This window comes from Mus caroli, unplaced genomic scaffold (assembly GCF_978045245.1).
Source record: "Mus caroli unplaced genomic scaffold, Mus_caroli_1 scaffold_7, whole genome shotgun sequence".
Classification (NCBI taxonomy): domain Eukaryota; kingdom Metazoa; phylum Chordata; class Mammalia; order Rodentia; family Muridae; genus Mus; species Mus caroli.
Genome location: NW_028227262.1, coordinates 20907306 through 20928603, shown reverse-complemented (window position 1 = coordinate 20928603; position 21298 = coordinate 20907306). Strand labels below are relative to the sequence as shown.

Below are 21298 nucleotides of genomic sequence, written 5' to 3'. Positions count from 1 at the left end.
TGAATAGAACTTTTCAAAAAAAAATAACAATTCAATACAGCAATAGATGGGGTTTGTATTCAATGAGACCTGAGATAGAAATGGACATTTGCCATTATAGTTGCTTCAAATCAACTTCCAAAACTAAGGCAGGTCTGGGAAAGGATGAGTCTTTAAATGACCATGGTGCTTTTCTTACTGGTCCTGGAGTCCAGTCAGTAGCTTGACTGCAGTTCTACATCCTGTCCATGTCCAGCAGAGTACAGTGGTGCAGAACAGCACCAGTCTCTGCAACTCATTTCCATTTCTCATACTATCTTCAAGCTTTAAAAAAAATAAGAAAACATTAAAAAAAAAAAAAGACCACTATTCTCTGCTTCAATTTAACAGCATACAGTCCAGCATTAGAGATGCTAGTGAAGGGCTTCTGCCTCTTCCTGCTGTCCCTCCTGATCTTCAACAGGAAACGGCACTGTGATGGGCATTCCTTTCAGAAATAGACACTTCAAACAAGGACTAGAGGATGGGAAATGACAATGGCCAAGGTTTGCAAGTGAGTTAAGGAAAACAATCAGTGGAGTGGGGTCAGGAAGACAAAAATAAAACAAAACAAAAAAACAAACAAAAACAGACATAAAGAACAAAAAACAAAACAAACAACAAAACCAAAAACACAAACAAACAACAAAACCAAAAACACAAACAACAAAACCACAAATATAAAAAAGGCAACATAAAACAAAAACAAAACCAGAAACAAAAGGAACCAAAACACAAAACACAAACAAAAAACAACAAACAAAAAAGCACAAACAAAAAAGGGAAAACAAAAAACAAAAAAATAAACAAAACACAAACGAAAAACCAAAACCACAAAAAACAAGAAATCAGACAAAATGCAAAACAAAAAAATAAAAAGCAAAAACAACACCAAAACAAAACAAAACACAAACAAAAAAAAAAACAAAAAAGAAAACAAAAAAACAGAAAAAGAGACCAAAAAACCCAAAACTTAATGAACATTAAAGAAACAAAACAAACAAACAAAAAAACCCACACACACACACAAACAAAAACAAAAAAAGCAAGTAAAAAAAAAGCAAAATAAAACAAAAAACATGAATTCATTTAATTCCAGCATTGAAACAGTATTTCTTGAACACGTGGTCTCTTGTGGATTGGGCAGCAGCAGTTTCTAAGCTTGCAATAGTTGCATGCATCCTAGAGATGGCATTAGGGCATCAGTCTCACATCCCACCTGAGGACTATGTTGAAGAGAGTGGGCTTCATCCAGTGAGACAGCTCAGTACCTGTTTTAAATCTCTTCAACTCATCCTACCTGATGTATATTAGAAACAGTGATGGAAAAGAACAGGGATGGGGACCATAGCAACCAGGTGGGTGTTGTTACAGTAAGTGACTGTGCAGGATTTCCCAGACCATCCTCTTCCTGAAGGTGGGCATGTGTTGCTGAGAAAAGGTCACAGGCTGGTCCCTAGCGATGCAATCTGCATATTTACAGGTAAACATTCCACAGTCACTCCCATTCAGTTGCAGAGGAATCTCCTCTGATGTCACACTGTACTGCTTCCACTCCAAAGGGTCCAGCTCAATGTTCCTGCGTGTCTTGCTCTCATTTTGTAAATATTGGAAGATGGTCTCACAGATAGACTTCCCTGTCTGTCCCATGGAATCGAGGTATGCAATACTTTGTTTTCTTAAATCGATTACCACCAGGCTCCAATGTAACCTCTGGTGAATAGGCACCAAGATGAGTTCTTTCTCAAAGAGGTTGATGCCGCGAGTCCACCTTTTCACAGAACTGTAACCACTATGCTTTAGCTTGGGGTAAAAGAAAGTGCTAAAGACATGCAGAGCCAGGTAGCCTTGGTTTTCATTTCTTTCAACCAGAAGGTTCATGTAGAAATTGATGACCTCATCACTGAGCCACTGACCGTTCTCCAGGGTCTGGATATCTCCTCTGGTGATTTGCAACTTGAATCTGGAACTCAGGATTTCCTCTTGGGGTCCTGGACCCAGTGCATTCTCAATTTCCTTCTCCATGTCCTCTGTAATATCAAGGATTTGATCCATTTCTCTGTCCTTTCCTTGGTCTGTAATAGGCTTTTTCCTCTGCCACAAGTACTGCCACCTTGTTGGGGAGTAAGCTATTGCCTCTGCCGCTATCCAGGATGATCTGAGCCCGTGTTCCCGGTAAATCAGGCTCCAAGCTGTTCCCCCTTCTTCCTTCACCCTTTATGCAATCTTTCTTCTCTGTAACAGATTTCTCCTCAGAACACCACTTCTCTCTCTCCTCTGGTGAAAGACGTTCTTTTAGAGCCACAACAGTAGATGGTTCTCTATCTCTCTGAGTTGTTTCTGATCCATGACTGTCTCCTGACTCGCCCACTTTGATCTTCCAGGTGTTTGTAAGGAATGGGTGAGGCCTGTGTGGGTCTGACCTCACATCTTGGTCACACTGAAGGTGTTGAAGCAACCTTCTGTACTTTTCCTTTTGGGGGCTTTGTTCCTTTTCTTCTATGACAGAATAGGGCCGCTTGCGACCCTTGCCACCATCAGCAGGCTTCCTCCCAGTTACAGCCTGCTCTGGAGGTCCTTCGGTCAACTCTAGGGGTTTTAGTTGTTTTTGAGTCTCTCCCTGGGGTTTCCGTACCTGACCCTTGCTAGGCTGTTCTTTTGGGAGCTCTAGGTCTTGAGGCTCCTGAGGGGTCTTCTTCTGAGCCTTGCCAGGCTCTTTAAATACCATCCCTGTTCCATCCTGGCATTTCCTTTTTGGACCTTGTCCCAAAGCTTCAGACTCTATCTCTGCCCCACTTTCATCCTGGCATTTGCATTTTTGCCCTTTTCCTGAAGCTTCGGGCTTCAACTCCAACCCAGGCTGTTTAGGTTGCCACATGTACAACTGCTTGGACTGCTTTTTCGATGGTGTTGATTCCGGTATAGTACTGCCTTTCTAATTTCCAAGCGAAAGCAACCTTATGCCTGGCTCCAGGTGGGTACTCTTGGGTCGTTCACTCTGATGTCTGAAGAATCACTTCTTCCAGTAGATGGTTGGTCCAAGGTCACAAACCTATGAGGCTCCTTTATAAACAGTTGACTTTGCAGGTCAGGGTCAGTCAAAGAATGGAGATAATTAAGCTGTCAATATCAGAGACTGATTGGTGAATAGTCAGAGGTTGGCAGTTCACCAGGGTCCACTCTGGAAAACTCAGAGGAGTTCTAAGAATACTTCCTCAGAAGTATCCTTCTTGGCTGCTGTAACAAGCTAAATATCCAACACTTCTAAGTCAGACTGATCGTCCTAGTTAATCACGAGTAAGACACCAGGCCTAAACCCAGCAGCTAACACTTCATAGGCAACCTCACGAATGATGTTTAACTCACAGGGTTGCCCCTAGGCACAGCCTTCAAGGTTCCATGGCTGGGTGTGATGTCACCTGAAAGAACAGTAAGCAAAGGTTTTGGAGGGTGGAAGCCCTCCCCAACCCCAACTTGGTCCAGGGTTTCAAAGCACTCCCTTGCCCGAGTAGGAAGTTTGAATGTATTGATACATAGCTCAGTTCTTCAGCAGAGCACAGGGTTACCTAAATCCTCTCAGCATCGTTCAGCTGGTCCTGACTAGGACCATTTGTCTTTTAGGAAACTGTCCCATCATGGTCAATTATAGACATTTAAGTGCCCTTCTAAATATCTTCTCACACACAATATGCTTGCTAATTACAAAGAATAAATAGAATTTTACAGTTATAAAACCTAGTAGGTAGTGTTGTGTGACAAAATTTGTTTCTCTTCTGCATAAGGAGCCCAGGACAGACCAAAGTGCCTATACCACCAAAGTCCTACTTGGTGAACCAATAAATTTTATTGGGGTTACATATAGGAATATGAGTGAGGGGTTACTTACAGGAGCAGAAATGACTCAAAAACAGATGCATTGCCAAAGCCTACCCCAGCATAAGTGACAGCTCACAAAAGCTGCGAACCTGGAGAAAGTGCACTACCTGTAGATGGATAAAAGGGCTCAAGAATGTCCTTTCCAGGTGCCTCAGTTGGTCTGGACTTCTTGCAGACAGCTGGTATGAGGGTGGCTCTTTTGAGAGTCTTCTTTGCAGCTCAGCTTCCTTACATCTGTGAGGGAGTCTCAGCTTTTACTGCTCTCTGGCAGGGAAGGAGACTAGTGAATCTGATCAATTTCAGGGACCATTTTGAGATCTTTTGTTGCCTTCCTGCCTGAGGGGCTTCCTTTCATAGGCAATGAAGGGTGGAATGGTTCAGTGTTTCAGTATTGGAGGAAACTTGCGAAACTGGTACGAATTTACCAAGGATCAAGCCCAAAGAGAATAAATAAAATCTCACCATTGTCAGTAAGATCCATTGAGAAAGATACATCACTACTTCAGTTACAATCCTACCAATAACACAAGCCCTTAACTCCTCCCTAGAAAACAGTAGGAAGAATTCAACTGCAGCTGTAGTTACAGAGGTGGGTGTTTTCTGTGGGTCCTGGAATCTGAACTCCAGCCACCATGATTAAACAGCAAGCACTTTACCCTCTGGTCCATTTCAGCCTCACCCCCACCCCCCACCTTGAGCATATCTTTGATCTATTCTCAAAGGTATGAAGATATTTTTACAAAAATGTGAGAAAAGAATTGAGACACATACTGTTTGTTTTTTTCCACTGAAAATATTAACAAAATGTTCACATATATCTATACCAATGATTTACTGTAAGGAAAAAATGTATTTTTTTTCTGTAAAAGGTTTGAATTTCTTGTGATTGTTATTTCCCCAGGTATCATTTTGTTTGTACCAGGCTTCTTTCTCTTCTTTCTAATTACACCTTTGACGGGTTTGTTCCCATTCCAAGAAAAAAACTTGAAACTACCACATTGGTTTTACATTGCTGAATAACCTAGCAGGGCTGCCTTTGTGATGGCAAGCATTGTTTAGAGGATACATTTATTGTGCTAGGCTTGTAAAAACAAAATTGTTTTTAGGTTGCATAAGCCCTGAGGAAATTACTCTGTCTTGAATGTACCCTGTCAGGTAGCCTGAGATGGACCACTTCCTGGTACCGTTGAGGTACTCTTTAAAAAAAAAAGCTGAATATTGCAAAATATTTCAGTGCCACAGCTATTCCTACAAAGTGATGCGTCACAAGATTAAACAGGCTAATGGTTTAGTTCTGCCTTTTACAAACTGCCTGCTGGCTTGCATGTCTGAGGCATCTGTTGGACTTTGTTACTAAATCAAGTCTTGCCTGCTCTGGGAGAAGATATGAGTTACCTTGGCTTCCCAAAATTGTTACTTTGTAGGTTTTGCCATATAATCCTTTAGCAATAGCCCTGGCCTTATCTAGAGAATTCTCTTTGTTGGCTCTGGTCAGTCTTTTAATACAAATGCCTCTTATTTACTGAAAGCAAACTTGAGTCAGAATTGTGAATCTCTGAAGGACCACAGACCCATAGCACCTTCTCTTGCATGGTCCAAGCCCTGCAGAATCATGTTTCTAGTTCTTAGACACATGTTCTTTGGTTAGCTGCTCTGGCTGGCACCTCTCTAAGGGTGCTTAGCCTCAGCACAGCCCTCATCTCTTCTTCTTGATGTTGAAAGGGATCTTCTGGCTATTTATCCACCCACTGTAGGTTTTATTAGGTCAATAAATTTCCCATATAATCCTACCTAGAGAGATTTTGTTTCTGTTTTGTTTAAATTATTAATGGATGTTTACATTTGTTCAGGGTTATTTTTCCCCTCTTTGAGACAACTGTATCATTTTCCCCTTTTAATCTAACACGATCAGCCCTGGATCCCAGGAAGACCTGGAAAGTGATCATATTTCTTCTTAAACCATTGTTTGATTTTGTTCTACATTTGCATGTTTTGTTGAATCACATCAACATGTTCCTGGCTTTCCCCTACTTTATTATCTGTCTACTTTTTTGTTTGTGACAGGATGTTCTTATGTAGCCTATGTTGGCCTTAATCTTGCTATGGTACCCAGACTGGATTTGAACTTGAGATTCTCCTGCCTCAGCTTCCACATTGCTGAGATTACAATCATGTAACCCTACACCTAGCTTTTATTTTTCTGTTTTAGCATCAAAGATTCCCAGTCTAGTAAAGTCTCCTGGGGTTATTTACTCAAAAGTTTGTAATAATTTGGATCCATGTGTCTGACTTTGTTTCTCTCCTTCACTGTGTGTGTCTGTGTGTGTGTGTGTGTGTGTGTGTGTTCATAGGAATGAACTCAGAATCTCACACAGGCTTTACCAATGAGCTATTTTCCTAGTGGGTTCATGTTTCTTGGATGTATGGCAGAATTTTCTGGAAAGATACCTGTTTCTGGTGCTTTCTTTTGGGGGAAACTCTATGACTCCCTATTTACTCTCCAGTGGCTATGTAAATGCTCCTTTACCCCTCTATTTGATTTTGGTAGGTTATATTTTCTAAGAAATTGTCTATTTTCTCTAAATTTTCAAATTAATTGGCATAGCACTCTTTTCCTAAAATTATTTCAAAACTTGATTAGTATTAAGTTAATTTAGTGTTAAATGTTGAATGTAGAAGATTCTGTTAGATTTTCAAGTCAGCTTTAGACAGATGTAGTGGTTTGAATAGGTTTGGCCCCCATAGACTCATGTGTTTGAATGCTTGGCCCTGAGGAATGGCACTATTAGGAGGTGTGACCTTGTTGGACTAAGTGTTGTACCGTAGGGTTGGGCTTAGAGGTCTCCTATACTTACGTTCCACCCAGTGTAGAATTCCAGTCTCCTCCTGGCTGCCTTTGGATAAAGATGTAGAACTCTCTTCTCCTCCAGCATCATTTCTACCTGTATACTACCATGCTTCCTGCCATGATGACAATGGACTGAACCTCTGAACCTGTAATCCAGCACCAATTAAATGCTGTCCTTTTATAAGAGTTGTCTTGGTCATGGTGTCTCTTCATAGCAATAAAATCCTAAGATAACAGGTTAGATAGTAAATGATTAAAATGCTAAATTTTATATTTATCCTTCTTCTCTTAAATTTTTGTTTTCTTTTGATTTTTGAGATAGGATTTGGCACTGTAATCAAGGCTGGTGTAGAACTCATTAGTGTCCCAGTGCTGGAATTAAAGCTGTGCTCCACCATGCCCAGCTGTTTAATTAGTTTCTGTGGTCTAAGCTAATTTAATTAAGCTTGTAAGTGATATTAAACTCTGAGAGGACCTGTGAGGTAACTGAGCATCAATCAACGAGCAAACGAAGGAGACAACATAACAACACTAGCTTGATACACAAAGTAACATGGTGTGCAAGCTGAACCCAACAAAACTAGTCCTTCATTTGTTCAAAATGAGTAAATAGACAAAGATCTTCAAGTATTCTTTCCCATGGAAAAAAACTTCTCTTTAGACATTAAAAACCCTGCTGATAATTTTAGATTACAAAAGGATACAGTGGAGTCAGACCTGTTGGCTTTTTTTTTTTTTTTTCAATTCTCAAGAGAATGAGATTTTCATGAGCAATAGAGTAAGACTTTAAAAAAAAAAAAAAAAAGGGAAAGGAAATCGGAGATGTGGCCCAGTAGGTAAGAGCCCTAGCATTTCTTCCAGATAACTGGGGTTTGAATCCCAACACACAAATGTCAGATCCTAACTGTCTATAACTCTAATTCCAGGCTATCTGATGCCCTCGACGGGCCTCTGAGGGCACTGCATGCATGTGGTGCACAGGCATCCATGAAGACACAATACCCATATATATGATGTGATTTTTTGAAATGTGGACAATTGAAAAGATTATGAATAGCAAAGCACCATACTATTTGCCTAACACACTGGAAATGGAGGCAGGCCAATTAGAATCATGAACTTGTTTAGGTAAGCTACATTACATTCTATTCTCTTATAGAAAAACAAGCAAAAGGATTATATATCAAAGCAACTTTTTGGAATTTTCTTACATTCATTTTCTTATTGTTATCTTTTAAAAGATTTTTCTTACTACCTTCATTCTCTGTATGCGTGTGTTGCTGCATGCATACATGTGCACCACATACATACAATGTCCATGGGAGAAGAGATGACTTGATCCCCTGAAACTGGAGTTGCAAGTGGCTAAGAGTTGCCAAGTAGGTGCTGGGAACTGAACTAGGTTCTCTGCAAAGGCAGCACTGAGCCATCTCTGCAGCCCCTGTTATCTCTTTCTAAAAAGAAAAAGTAATTTCACAGCAATGACTATGCTGTTCGACTACAGACCTTTTCCCAGGGACAGTAGGCACTTGTATTCCATCCCAATCACCTGCTTCATTGAGAAGAAGAAATCACCAAAAATTATCATCATAGCCTGGGAGTAGAGTTGCCTCTGGAATTGGTGAAAAAGTCCAACCCAGTGACTTCTCAAACTTTAACATGCTTAGGAATCACCTGGTAGTGTAAAGTCCCAAAACTGTCAGCAAGACCTTAGAGCTCCAGAGTTCCCAGGTCACACAAGCACAAGCCCCACCCGGAAGTGGCCACTCTTTCTCAGTGACCACCTGGGTGCATGCAGGCTCTTTCCCACCAGGAATTGCCCTCAGCTCAATCCCATCACTGCCCATGGAGCACAACAGCTGGACCTTCATCTAAGATCTTAGGACTGCTGTCATTCCTGGCTCACTTCATTTACTGATTGTGTGTTGCTGTCTTCTAATAGAGAACAGACCCCAAAATTAGGGGATGGATTCAATGGCTGCCATTTATGAGTGAACTTAATAGGCTAGACTTTGTGACTTCTGTGCAAATGCTCTTTGAGGGCAGGGGTTTTGGTTTTCTTCTCAGCCGCATCGTTAGCAGCTAGAGAGAGTAGAGCCTTCCTGAACAATCAGAAATGGCTATTGGGATGTGCCTTGTGTCTCCCTCAAGGGTCAACTACAGCCAGGGACAGAACTTGGGTACCACAGGCCACTGCAAGGCCACTTTCAATCCTAGCTTAGCCGTAGGACTTGGCAGTGCCCAAACCAGAGAGAATGTTCCTCATGAAGGGCCAAGTAGGTACATAAAATCAGAGCAGAGGACACAGCAGAAGGCTAACCAACAAAATCCAGGACCCCACACCCCAAAGTCACAGGGAAATATGGTGAGTTGCCAAACCAGAAAACTCAGAGACAAATATCAAAGCCAGGGAGCACAGCCAGGAATCCCAGACCAGAGATGAAGAGACAGAGCAAGTGGGTAGATCACAGCTGGGAGGGGCGAGGCCAACTGGGCGGAGGCATTCCAGGCTTGCTTTAATGTGCCTCCCGAGCCAAGCAGAGATGGGCCACTCAAGGTTACAGGGACCATGGAGGGCTGGACAGAATGGGATTTCTAGGGCTTCTTGCTCCTCAGAGCAGAACCTGGAAAAACAGCATGTGGAGGTAGAAGACATAGGGCCATCTGCAAGGGGAGTGAGAACCTGGGTAAGCAGCCTGAAGCCAGGACTAGGTCTTGTGCACTGTCGCCAATGAGCTGGCATACACCAGCCCTGTGTCACTGTCAGGTCTCAGGCGGATTTCAAGACTAGAAAGAAGTCATCACTGAAGGCAAGGGTGGTAGCACATATTTATAATCCCAGTCTTTGAAAGGGTCAAGGTTAAAGGTCATCCTCCACTAAATTGTGAGTTTAAAGCCAACCTAAGCTATATGAAATCCTGTCTCAAAACAATGTAACTAAAGGGGAAAGGTAGAATGAAAATATTGTGCCAATGTTCTAACTCCCAGCTTGGCCTGAAAAATAAATTAATAAAAGGTCTCAGGACACTCAGCAGACTCTGGCTAATCATCTGAGGACTCTTGCTTCCTTCTAGAATGGGCTCCCGTGTCTGGAAACTGGCAAACACATTTCCCTCCAATGGAGCTGTTCATTCGCTGTTGCCTTCTCTAATAGCTCCACAGCCTCCTGGCCACCATATCATCCTTAACAGCAGAATTCCTTTACATACAAGGTGTTTCCTGTACCAAAACAAAAACCAACAACAAAAAGTTTTCTTCATCTTGTTTTAATTTTCTGTTTTGTTTTCCTGGATGCAAGCCAGGGTCATATATGCTAGGCTAGTGCTCCACAAATGAACTATTCCCACCTCTACATTGTATCCCTGCTGGGCTTTGCAGTCTCTCACCCAGCTTCAGGCAAATCCTGACCACCCACTATCAGCCTGACTGCTTTCCTGAGAGCGGGCAGAGGTGCCAAGGGAGGCAGAAGGTCTGCAGTGTATTTTCTAGGTGTGTAAGTTTTCTGGCCACTGTGATAAAATACCAAAGAGAAGCAAGGTATTGTTTGAGGGAACACAGGGTATTATGGGAGATATGGTAACAGGACCTGCTCACTCCAAGGGTGGTGGCACAGTTCGATCATCTCTAGGTAGATTAGGACACAGGGAACTGTGCTGGCCTGCAACTCTCAAGCCTTGGCTTTAGGATACTACTGCCAGCAAAGCTCTGCAACCTTCCAGAACAGTGGCACTAGCTAGGGACCAAGTGTTCAAACACATGGGCCTACAGGGACATTACATGCTGAGACCATGATGCTCACTGAGATTAGTCACTGATCTTCCAGCCTCCTCATCCATAAAAAGAATGTCTGCAAGAACACAGTACAGCTGTGGACATCAAGCTAGAAAATGTTTTAGAAGGGCTTTGTAAACTGTAAAGTGCAAGGACGAGCAGAGCGTGGCGGTGAATGCCTGTAATGGAAGCCTTTCGAAGGCTGAGACAGGATGGCAAGTTTTGTCTCAAAAGGTGTAGGTAGGTATTGTAGTCATCATTCTTGCCATCATCATTATCATCATATCATCTCCTTTTGCCATTTGTCTCCAAATTTGTTACCAGATTGAATACTGTCATGGGATAGAATTAAGTTTGGCTGCTAATTCCAAAAACAGTATTGTGTCATTCCATAATGAAATGACTTAAACATGGAAAATATATTTCACATGAAATCTATTAGAGCAGTGTAACACTATGGTCTTTCTGCTTTGTCCTGAGTGGTTGCCAGTTAAGGTCATCTCAGAGTCCAATGTAGCTACACTGCTACATAGTTATACTACATCCAGCCATTACATCATACTCCATACAATTCCCTAGATTTTTTTTCCCTTCTGGAAATCTGCTTACCTCCACTGGCCAAACATAACCACATTGGACTGCAGTGTGAAAGCTGGAAAATGTGGTGTTATTCTGAGTGTCTATCCAAACACAGGGATCTGGTCCTGTTATTTGAAAAGGAGACAGGGGTCTCTGTTTTAAGTGTCACTTCTCCATCCTCATCCTCATCTCCCTGTGAAGAGCAGCAGCTGACCTCCCCTAGCCCCAAAACCTTTCCATTACCTCTGACAGCAAATCACACTCCTGCTTCTCCAACTCTTCCTACCCTATACACACCACGTCTCAGCACAGGGCTGACCACAGCTTCTCTTCTCAGCCCCAACTCTCCTCTCAGTCATGTCCCCAACTCCCAACCCAAATAAGAATCTGCTGTCTTTCCTGAATCTGGTCCAAGCAGGAAAGTGTCCACCCTAGGGCAGGCACAGTCATCCAGGCAAGGCCTCCCCGATCTCTGCTAAGGACCAGGAGCGAAGAAAGAGAGATGCAGCAAGTACAGGTGGGGCTTCTGCATCAGACCTCTGTGAACCCCAAACCAGTTCAATTTAGAACAGTAGAGCAGTTGATCTGAGTAAGATGCCCAGTAGTGCTGTGGAACCACAGCCAGCCTCCTAGGATGCCCTTTTCAAGAGTATTCTAACTCTTCAGCACTGAGTTCGGTTCCTATTCCCATAGGCTCTGCTCAGCAGGACCTGTCCCAGTGCGTACCTGCCCTGTGCGCACCGCTGGTCCACGTGCTCCAGTGCTCACCTGCCCTATGGGCACCCCTGGTCTGTGTGCTCAGGCACAGAACTCCATTTCTGTACAAAGAAATCACACGAGCGCAGACATCTGTGTTTGTAGCAGACTTTACTGAGGATTTGAAGAGATGAAGGGGGCTTACATAGAAAAACAAATACAAAAACCTTAAAATTGAATATTAGACATCTGTGAGTGTAAAAAAAAAAAAATTAATAAAAGCCACCATTCCCGCGGCCTGGGCTCTGGCTCTCTAGGAAGGCACACGCATACCTGTGCCCTTTCTAATTCACTAAGTGTATGTACAAAAGCCAAGTTCCAGACACTTTTTAAAGAAATTTATTTCAGAGATTAGGCTTCACTGTGTAGTCCATGATGGTCACGCTCTTCTCCTGGGGGTTAGGGGTTGGGGGGCAGAGGGGATTATAGCTGTGCAGCCAGGTGCCTGGCTGGACATATTAGTTAGCTACACATTCTATACAGAGTCAAGTCTTTGGGGGAAAGGTAGTTTTCTTTCTGATCTGTTAGATAGGTTGTCCAAGGTGCCACTGAACCCTGCAACCAGAGCTCTAACAGGTTTTCAGCAGGGGTCAGACCCACGTGGCCCCTGGGTAGCAACCCTGGAGGCAGCTCCCACTGTTCTGTTGTTACTCTTCTGTGCCTGGTGGCCAGAGAGGGGTTACACTGGCCCACAGTCACTGCCTTCCCTCAGTCCTCCAACCTCTGCCATCTAACTCAACCCCCAGCCTGGGAAAGACTGAGTGTGCATAGACTGGGGACACAAGGCCTATGGAAGAGGTCTAGGACACAGCCACTTACACAATACATAGACAAGCTCTCTCTCTCTCTCTCTTGCTCGCTCGCTCGCTCACTCTGTGTGTGTGTGCGTGTGCATGTGCATGTGCGTGTGTGCGTGTTCATTTATTTGTTTTTTTTGTTTTATGGGGTTTTTTTGGGTGGGGTGGGGAGGTGGGCTCAGGGCACATTCTTTCCATTCCTGTGACACATTGTTGACACAATCTGCTCCATCAGTGTCAGACCCTGTGAGGCAACAGACCTTTCACCTGTCCCTACTGCAGTCTCTAACATTTCCTGCTAACTAGATAACACACCAGAAGGTTTCCACTCCCAGGATGGAGGGCTCTCTATCCCCAGGACTCTGGGGACTCTTGGTCATCTCACAGGCCCAATGACACTGGTCATGCCTGGCTCACTCTCTTTTGCCTTTAGCCTAGCTGCCAAGTGACGTAGAAAAGTCTCCACCCCCAGACACCCAGGGGAGCAGGCTAGATGGGCTCAGGAGCAACAGTTTCACCTGCTCCTCTGTACAAACCAAATGCTCTAGAGCTCATTTTTAAATATAGCATCAAAGGAATGTGTTCCCTTGCTACACCTCCAGGCCTTGCCACCATCCTGAGAGCATTCCAAAGTGCACATCCACACGGAGTACAGGGGCCACAAGACTGAGCTGCCTGCCTTCCTACCTGGCCCGTTCGTTGGCGGTATGTCCAACCTCTGTCAGTCAGCACACCCCTGAGGCACACCCATCCCCTCCCTGTCTCCAGGCCTCTCCACTCTCCCTTGGAATGTTCCTTCCGATCCACTTGTCGGCTCTACAGTGGTCAGGGCAGAGGTCGGACCTCAACAGCCTCCCCTAAAGTGAAGCTGACCTTAGGTATACACACACACACACACACACACACACACACACACAGCACTTCCTACTACCTACAAGTCTCCTTAACTTGTTTCCAGTCGCTGCCCTCCCCTCAGTCCAAAGTAAGCTCCTAGCCACCCTGTCTATTCTGATCATGGACACATTCCCAGAGTCTGCCACACCTCAGAAGTCAAATAACCTCTCACAAAGCAAATGAAAAACAAACAACCATCAACCTAGGCAACTTCCCAAAGCTCTCTGGGCCTTGCTTTTTTAGTCTTTAAAATAGGAAAGCAGGGCACAGTGAGGAACACCCGTAGTCCCAGGAAGCTGAGGCAGGAGGATCACTAGAATCAATAGCCCAGGCAAGAGAGGAAGACCTCACCTAAAAAAGACAAATGGTTTCAGCACAGTACCAGCTCAGTAGGATAAGTGAGGTTCCCTAAGTCAAGTGCCATGTTAACTTGAATGGAGAGGCAGTAAGACAGTCTTCTATGGTGACTTTCCATTAGGCCACTGAGGTCAGTTAACACAGGAAAAACTTAGAACCCACCCTGGGACTGAACATCTGAACTGACCTGCTTCCGATCGGAAAAGGTTATACCCTTCATGTTCCAAAAAGGCTGACCACATACATCGAAGTCTGAAATGTCTGAGGCTGGGGCTTGCAGGAACTCTGCTCCTGGGCAACATAAGCAGGGGAGGGGGCTCGGGGATGCTGGGGGGGGGGGGTGCTGCAAACATAGGCCTGCATGTGGACTGGTGAATCCTGGTCACAAGGCCAGGGATGCAGTAGTCTTTCTGGGACCCTGGCCCTGTTTGATAGCAGGACCTTTACACAGTACAGTAGGATGGGAGGAGGCCTGGGTCTAGCCACCATCCTAACACAGTGGGGAGCAGCATATGGGTTAAATTGCTCTGAGTTAAGGAGAAGGAATTTGGGGCTACAGAAAGACTGGGCGGCTTGTCTGTCTTCCTCATCTGAGATGCAGCCAACCTCCTTCCATATGCCTATTTGCATACTTCTGGCATAGTCACTTAGCCTGTGTCAAACCTTGGCCCCAACACCAAAAACCACAGAAATAACATCAATAAATATTAGCCACCTTCCTCTCATAACCTGTTCCCTCAAGGACTACCTCTTCCCTGAGACCCTCGGATTCCTCCTCTCTGTGACAGGCAGTTACTGTAGGGACCACCCCACCCTAGTGCATATAGCTCTCCAGCCAGGGTCCTTCGCTGGAGTTGAAGTTCTCACAGTTAGTACCGATGCATATTTATTGAACATGTGGATGTGCTCAGCACTGTGTGAGGCACTGTCCATACACGAGGTAGGTGAATGTTATACCCATTTTACAGATGGGGAAAACTGAGGCACCACAACATTTTTTTTTTAAAAGGTTGCACACCAAAGTCAGGCTAGACTGACTCCAGAGCCCTTGTCCCTCACCTCTGTAGCATCACCACAATGCTGTCCTGCCCATTTCTGCATCCTCACAGATGCATCCCTGAGTCCTGGGTACACACAAACATGCCCAGGTTGTATCTTTCTTCCTGAGGCTCCAGACTATTAGAACTGGCTCCAACTGGGGAAAGCAGACACCAGAAAGCCTTGAGAGGGCAGCAGAGAGACAGATCCAGGCCCTCCAGAGGGAGAGAAGCAATGGGGCTGAGGATTAGATTATTTAACTGGCACCGCAAGACCCGGGTACTTTACAGACACCTCCCCTCGTCAGTGCTGAGCAGAGAAGAAAGGAGACTAATAGAGAAGCCGAGGAGCCTGTGGAGGCCAGGCAGCTGGAAATGCTGGCCCTGAGGCAGGATGCCCTACCTCCAAGCCTTGCTTCAGTTTGGAGCCCCTGCCCCCTGCAGGGCCACTGCAGAAAGAACAAAGCCACCTGAGTAGCTCTTACCCAGTCTCCCTCCAACAACTGTATTGCAGCCACACCTAAATCCAGCCCTGTTTGCAGGGATGGGGCCTTCTGCAGTAGCCATTCTCAGGCACCAATGGCAGGACTGACTGACAGTGTACATAAAGTCACGCACAGCATCTCTGGGTGTGTGACCCACGTGCCATCTGTCCTCAGGCCACTAGGGTGACCAGCAGCAGGAGTGTGAGGTTCCAGCAGCTGGGTCTTGAGCTTTGGTGTCTTGGTGATATGCCTGGCTGAGTCCACCAGGGTTCTGGTTCCTTGGCTGTCCTGGAGCACTCTGGACCGTTGCTTCCAGCTTGCTTCCTGATGCCCCCTTCTCCCCTGCCCTTCTGGGCTCACACAGGCCAAACTAGCTTCCTCTGAAAATACTTGACACCTTGGGTTTATTGGGGGTTGAGCACTGCAAGATCAGGCAGTTTGCTCCTGGTAAGAAGAGACCTGGCAACTCTGCTTGGCTCTCTTGGCACTTCCAGGGGACTGTCCCTGAAGGTCCCCTCCCAGGTCCCCATGTCCTGGACTTGTCCCCCCTACCATCGCTCTCCAAGTCTCTCATTCTTTCACAAGCCGGTAGATGTGGTGCTGAGCCCCGTGCTCGCTGGCTGAAACTTCGAAGACATATGCAATACACAGCAAGGTCTCCTGTGTGTCTCGGTTGGTGACCACCTGCAGGGGAGAAGGTGGTGAGGGTCAAAGCCCTGGATATGGAAGCCGTTGTCAGCACACCCACTGGGCATCTGCCCCACATCGTACCTGCAGGATGGTGAAGTTCTCCAGCACACTGTTCATCATGTACTTCTCGGGTAAGTGTTTCAGCTTGTGGATAAAGTTGATCATGTACTCACAGAGAGGGGACCGGTGGATGCGGTACAAATAGTGGCCATTCTCATAGCGGGCATACTCCGTCTGTAGAACCCCAGGGACAACAGAGGCTTAGAATCCCTTCCCCTCCAGCCCAAGCCCAAGTCAGCAGGGATGTACTAAAATCCAATCACCACCGATGGGACAGAGAGGCAGAAGATGTCCCAGGTAGGGTCATCCTCTCAGGTTCCTGGGCATGAAGCCAGGCCTCTCCGCCTCTCTCTTTTGTCACTGACCAGACAGGCAGACACTTCCAGGAGACCTGGAAGTAGCAGAAGTAGCAGCAAGGAGATAGGGCAAGTGAGCAGGTGTTGCACATGAGGCTGAGGTAGGGGAGAATACCAGCGCCTTCAAGATGGAACTGCCACATGCATGAACCTCGGTAGTGGATACTGTTGGCCTAGGAGCTAGAGGGATGACATGTGGGATGATGACTGGCTAGAGCCACGGGCATCTCAATACCTCCATATGTTTAACAAAAGTAAATAGCTAGAGGAGCTTTGTAAAAACTGCCTTTGCCGAGGCAGGACAGATAGATGCTTAGCCACAGTGAGCCCGGTCATCCATCTTTAGCAGCAAACAAACAAAACACAACACACTTGCAAACACCCAGTGCTACAACTGGACTACCCTCCCAAGATGGAGAGCAGTGACATGAGTGAGCATCGGTGGTGCTAACACATACGTATCGATCGAAAGCTTCCTGGCGATTCTAGGATTGGGATCCCAAAGCAACAGTCCCTTCTCATGGCACCTAGCTGTTTGACACGAGGTGGCTGTCAACCCCAGGTGGAGAACAGCATCAATTCAGTTCCCCATGGGCCAAGAGGTGACCAGACTAGCACCATGCACAGTGTCAGTCATTGACAGACAGGGTCATAGACTTTAGGGCCACAGGTATGCTGGGGTGGAGGCTTTGGTGCCATTTTGTCACTACACAATAGGATCGGAATGTCGCTGCAATTGGAACCAGTGGATGATAAAGACAAACTGATACTTCCTTAGAGATGGGGGTAGGGCATTAACAACCCCAAACATCCAACAGGAAGTGGGGGTGGGGGAGGTGTGCAGAGATCAACAGGGGTCCTCTAAGCTTGTGCTCACCACCAGGCTGCCTGCCCTGAAGAGAAGCAGGAAATTCTGCCCCAAGTGTAAGGTCTCTGGGGCACTCCACAACTGAAAAGTGAGCTCTGTGCTTCTGGGATAGGAGCATCTAAAGACTATCTCAAGGAAGGAGGGATGGGAGGTAGGAGGGAGGGAGGGAGGAGGGAGGGAGGGAGGAAAGGATGAAGGGAGAGAGGGAGGGAGGAAAGGAAGGAGGAAGGGAGAGGGAGGGAGAGAGAAGGAGGAAAGGAAGGAGGGAGAGAGGGGGAGAAGGAGGAAGGTAGGAGGGAGGGAGGGAGGAGGGAGGGAGGGAGGAGGGAGGGAGGGAGGAGGGAGGGAGGGAGGAAAGGATGAAGGGAGAGAGGGAGGGAGGAAAGGAAGGAGGGAGAGAGGGGGAGAAGGAGGAATCAGGAGTTGATTGAGGGTATTCTCAGTGGTAGGGTACTTGCCTAGCACACCCAGGTTCTTACAGAAACCCCAACAACTGGAGCAAAAGGACTCCACAAGTTTCTAGCACTCAAGGAGTAAACAGCAAACCGTGAACACCCACCCACCTCCCCTGCCTCTGCCTCTAGAGAGCTGTGTGCCTGGGAAAGGCCTCTCTCCTAGCCCCACACTCAGCTGTCAGAGACACAGATGGATTAGGGAGAAATCCTTGGGCTAGCCTGTGCTTTGGCCCTGCTCTAGAAGATGTGGGATGCTTCCAAGGAAGGCTTGAAAGGAATCCCAGCCAGAAGACTCAGCCAGGGCTCTGAGGTGCAGGACAGGCAATTAAATCAGTAACTTACCAGATGCCTCATGCCCAACCCAAAATATGCACTTCCTTAAAGGCAGTAAAAGGGGCATGGCGTCTACCTCTGCCCAGGGCCCCCCTTAGCAATCCTGGCCCCAGGAGAAGGCACACAGTCCACCCTTTTGCCCTACACCCACCAGGTAGGCTCCTACCTCAACTTTCTCCACCACTTGCTTGCCAAATGAGCAGACCTTCGTAGAACAGGTGATAATCATGTTCTCTGGGCTCTCGTACTGGCTGGAGACCCCATAGAAGGCGCTGACCTCGTCGTCAATGTTGGTATTGAGGTCTGCCTGAAGGAGACAGGGGGAGATAGGGTTGTTTGCAGGTGTGTCCTTAGGTGCCCAGTGCATGTCTTGGACCAGAGAACAGGAATTTAAAAGAATGGGGCAGGGACAGCAGAGTAGACTGAGGCAGAAAGACTGAGTTCTAGATCATCCTGAGATATATACAAGACTCTGTCTGTCTGACTGTCTGTCTGACTGTCTGTCTACACATGCCTTGACTTTAAGAACGTACACATTTCTACCTTGAAGTGGCCAATATGGGGATGTGGCATTTTTATAGGAGTTACGCGTGTTTAGCATAGTACTCTTGGTACATTGTGGCTTCAGAAGGGCCAATGTTAAAACTGCTCCCATGACTAAGCAAAGAAAATCGCCTGCATATTAGTTTTGTACTGATAGGGAACAAAAGACATAATTGGAGTGTGGTGTCTGTGGGTACTTTAAGGTTTGGGGCACCTGTTAGGCTGTGGTACAAACATCCAGAGGATGGACGCACAATGAGCTCCTGTGTCTTCACATGCACACCCTTTCTTTACCAGTGGTCCCTAGACAGAGCTGTAACCCAATCTGCTCTAAGGGAAGAAACAGTTCACGGTCCATTATTTGTAAGGTTCCATGCTACTTGCTTTTGTTATTTTTGCTACATAGTATATTTGTATTTAAATGTTTTAGGCAATCTAAGAACAAATGCAAAAGTCTAGACGCAGCAGAAATGAACTGCTGTAAACACAAACTGTAAACAAAGCACAGCTGTAAACAAAATCCCAAGTATTTAGCTTTTTTTTTTTTCTTTTTTAGCTTTTTGTTTTTGGCTTTTGTGATTTTTTTTCTTTTTTGATACTTGCTTGACATGTATGTGCTGTTAAAACAAAAAACGAAAACAAACACATGGAAATAACTTGAGATGAGGCCTAGCTTTGTTTTAATGTCATGAAATTTTCGTGAACAATCCAAGTACACTTGTTAAGAGCACATGAATTAAAGTTTGTGTAAGTGGAATAAAAATTTCATGAATGAGCTTTTCAACTACAAGGGGGGGGGGGTGGAAGGGGCAGGACTTGGGTCCAGCTCAGAGGTCCAGGTCTTGCTGTGTGGGTCTGGCTGCCCTGGAATTCACAACGTAGACCAGCCTGCCTCCTAAGTGCCAAGATTAAAGGTGTGCACTCCGGCTGCCCGTCGACACCAATTCTCTTTCATTCCTTAATTTTACCCTAAGCAATACAGTCATGAAAACAGTGATTCGGGGTTGTTTGTTTGTTTGTTTGTCTGAGATGGAGTTTCTCTGTGTAGCCCTGACTGTCCTGGATTTTGCTCTGTAGACGAGGGCTTCTCAAGCACTGGGATTAAAGGTGTGTACCAGCACTGCCCAGGAGAAGGATGACTCTTATGTGAGACTTCTTCACCTACCACACAACACAGAGGGAACTGCCACATGGACCAGAGTGCAGGCTGTGCACTGCCAATCCTGATGCAGGTTCTGAGACCTACCGTTCTTGTGCAGAACCCAGGAAGGTCTGGGTAGGAGTTGGGAGCAAGTGACAAGCAGTCTTACACCACTAGGTGACACTCAAGTACCAGTTTTTCTCCTTTGGCACCTCCTTTCTACAGCAAAATCTTTGTGTAAGCTGACAAGGGAGTGTTAGTTATGCTGTAATTAAGGTAGTGTGGAAGACATATTATACACACACACACAAAGAGAGGCACATGCACACTGCTGAGAAGGGCTAGCCTTCACCACTATGGATGAACGGAACTTGCTGAAGGAGGAAAGCAATTATGGAGATTTTTTTTGGAATGTCTCTGCGCTATGTATGGTTTAAATGGAGCCGTTCATTAGGAGGAAGAAAACGCAAACAATCACTGCAGCATCCGAGCTGATGCTTAGCCTCTGAAACAAACAGTCCCCTCTACTGACCACTCTCTATCCCCAGGATGGCTTCAGACTCCCCACTCCGTGTCCATTATAATCCACTGGCAAAGGGCAGCTGCAGGGGGTGGAGCAAGGCAAGGAGAGCAACCCATGAGTCCTGGAGGAAGTGGGTCAGCCATGGCTCAAGGTCTTCTGGTGACAAATGAGGTGAGCAGGGACCTGAACCCAGACTCTCCCCCCACGTTCTCAAAGTCATAGGAGCAACCCAGGAGACCTAGTTTGTCAGACTGGCCTGAAAACGTTGAGAGACAGTTTATGAACTTAGTTTATGCTGTGACTAGAACAGGGCAGAAATGCTGACCACTCATCAACAAGAAAACAAAACACTGTCATGAGTCCCAGTGGTCTGAAAAGTTACTGAGGCCAGAGATCTGGTAACAAGACTCAGATGACAGACACGTGCTCACAGGACTCTGACCAGTGTTACCTTCATTAACCACACCAGACCCTCATGGTGCCTTTGCTTGAACCAAGAACTTGCTGTGTAGTCCAGGCTGACCTCAACCCTCATTCCTTTGACTTCAGCCTCCTGAGTAGTAGGATTACAGATATCCACCTAATTTCTTATCTTTTGATGATACTTGTGGGCTCATGATGATGTGTGTGGACTCATGTGTGTGTGTGTGTGTGTGTGTGTGTGTGTGTGTGTGTGTGTGTGTGTGTGTGAGATGTTGTACTGTGGGCATATGTAAGTCAGAGGACAACTTGCATGAGTCAATTTTCTCTTTCAAGTATGTGTGTTCTAGGAGTTGAACTCGAGTTATCAGGCTTAAAGGCAAGCACCTTTCCTCACTTAGCCATATCGCTGACCCTTGTGATATCTTTAACATCAGTTTACTTTACTTTTCTTTTTTCTTTTTGGTTTTGAGACAGGGCTTCTCTGTATA

General features: G+C 45.8%; 1 protein-coding gene and 1 pseudogene across 1 annotated transcript in view; both read right to left on the bottom strand.

The window, feature by feature from the left end:
• Nucleotides 1-1386: 1386 nt before the first annotated feature.
• LOC147003797 (sentrin-specific protease 2 pseudogene) lies at nucleotides 1387-2082 on the bottom strand (annotated as a pseudogene).
• Nucleotides 2083-14352: 12270 nt separating this feature from the next.
• Tead4 (TEA domain transcription factor 4) overlaps nucleotides 14353-21298 on the bottom strand; it is a 74965-nt gene continuing 68019 nt past the window's right edge. The window contains exons 11-13 of the mRNA XM_085839865.1: nucleotides 18347-18487; nucleotides 16190-16342; nucleotides 14353-16102 (exon numbers count right to left, since the gene is read on the bottom strand). Coding sequence (XP_085695991.1) covers nucleotides 15989-16102; nucleotides 16190-16342; nucleotides 18347-18487 — 408 coding nt within the window. The 3' untranslated portion in view covers nucleotides 14353-15988. The remainder of the gene's footprint in view (nucleotides 16103-16189; nucleotides 16343-18346; nucleotides 18488-21298) is intronic.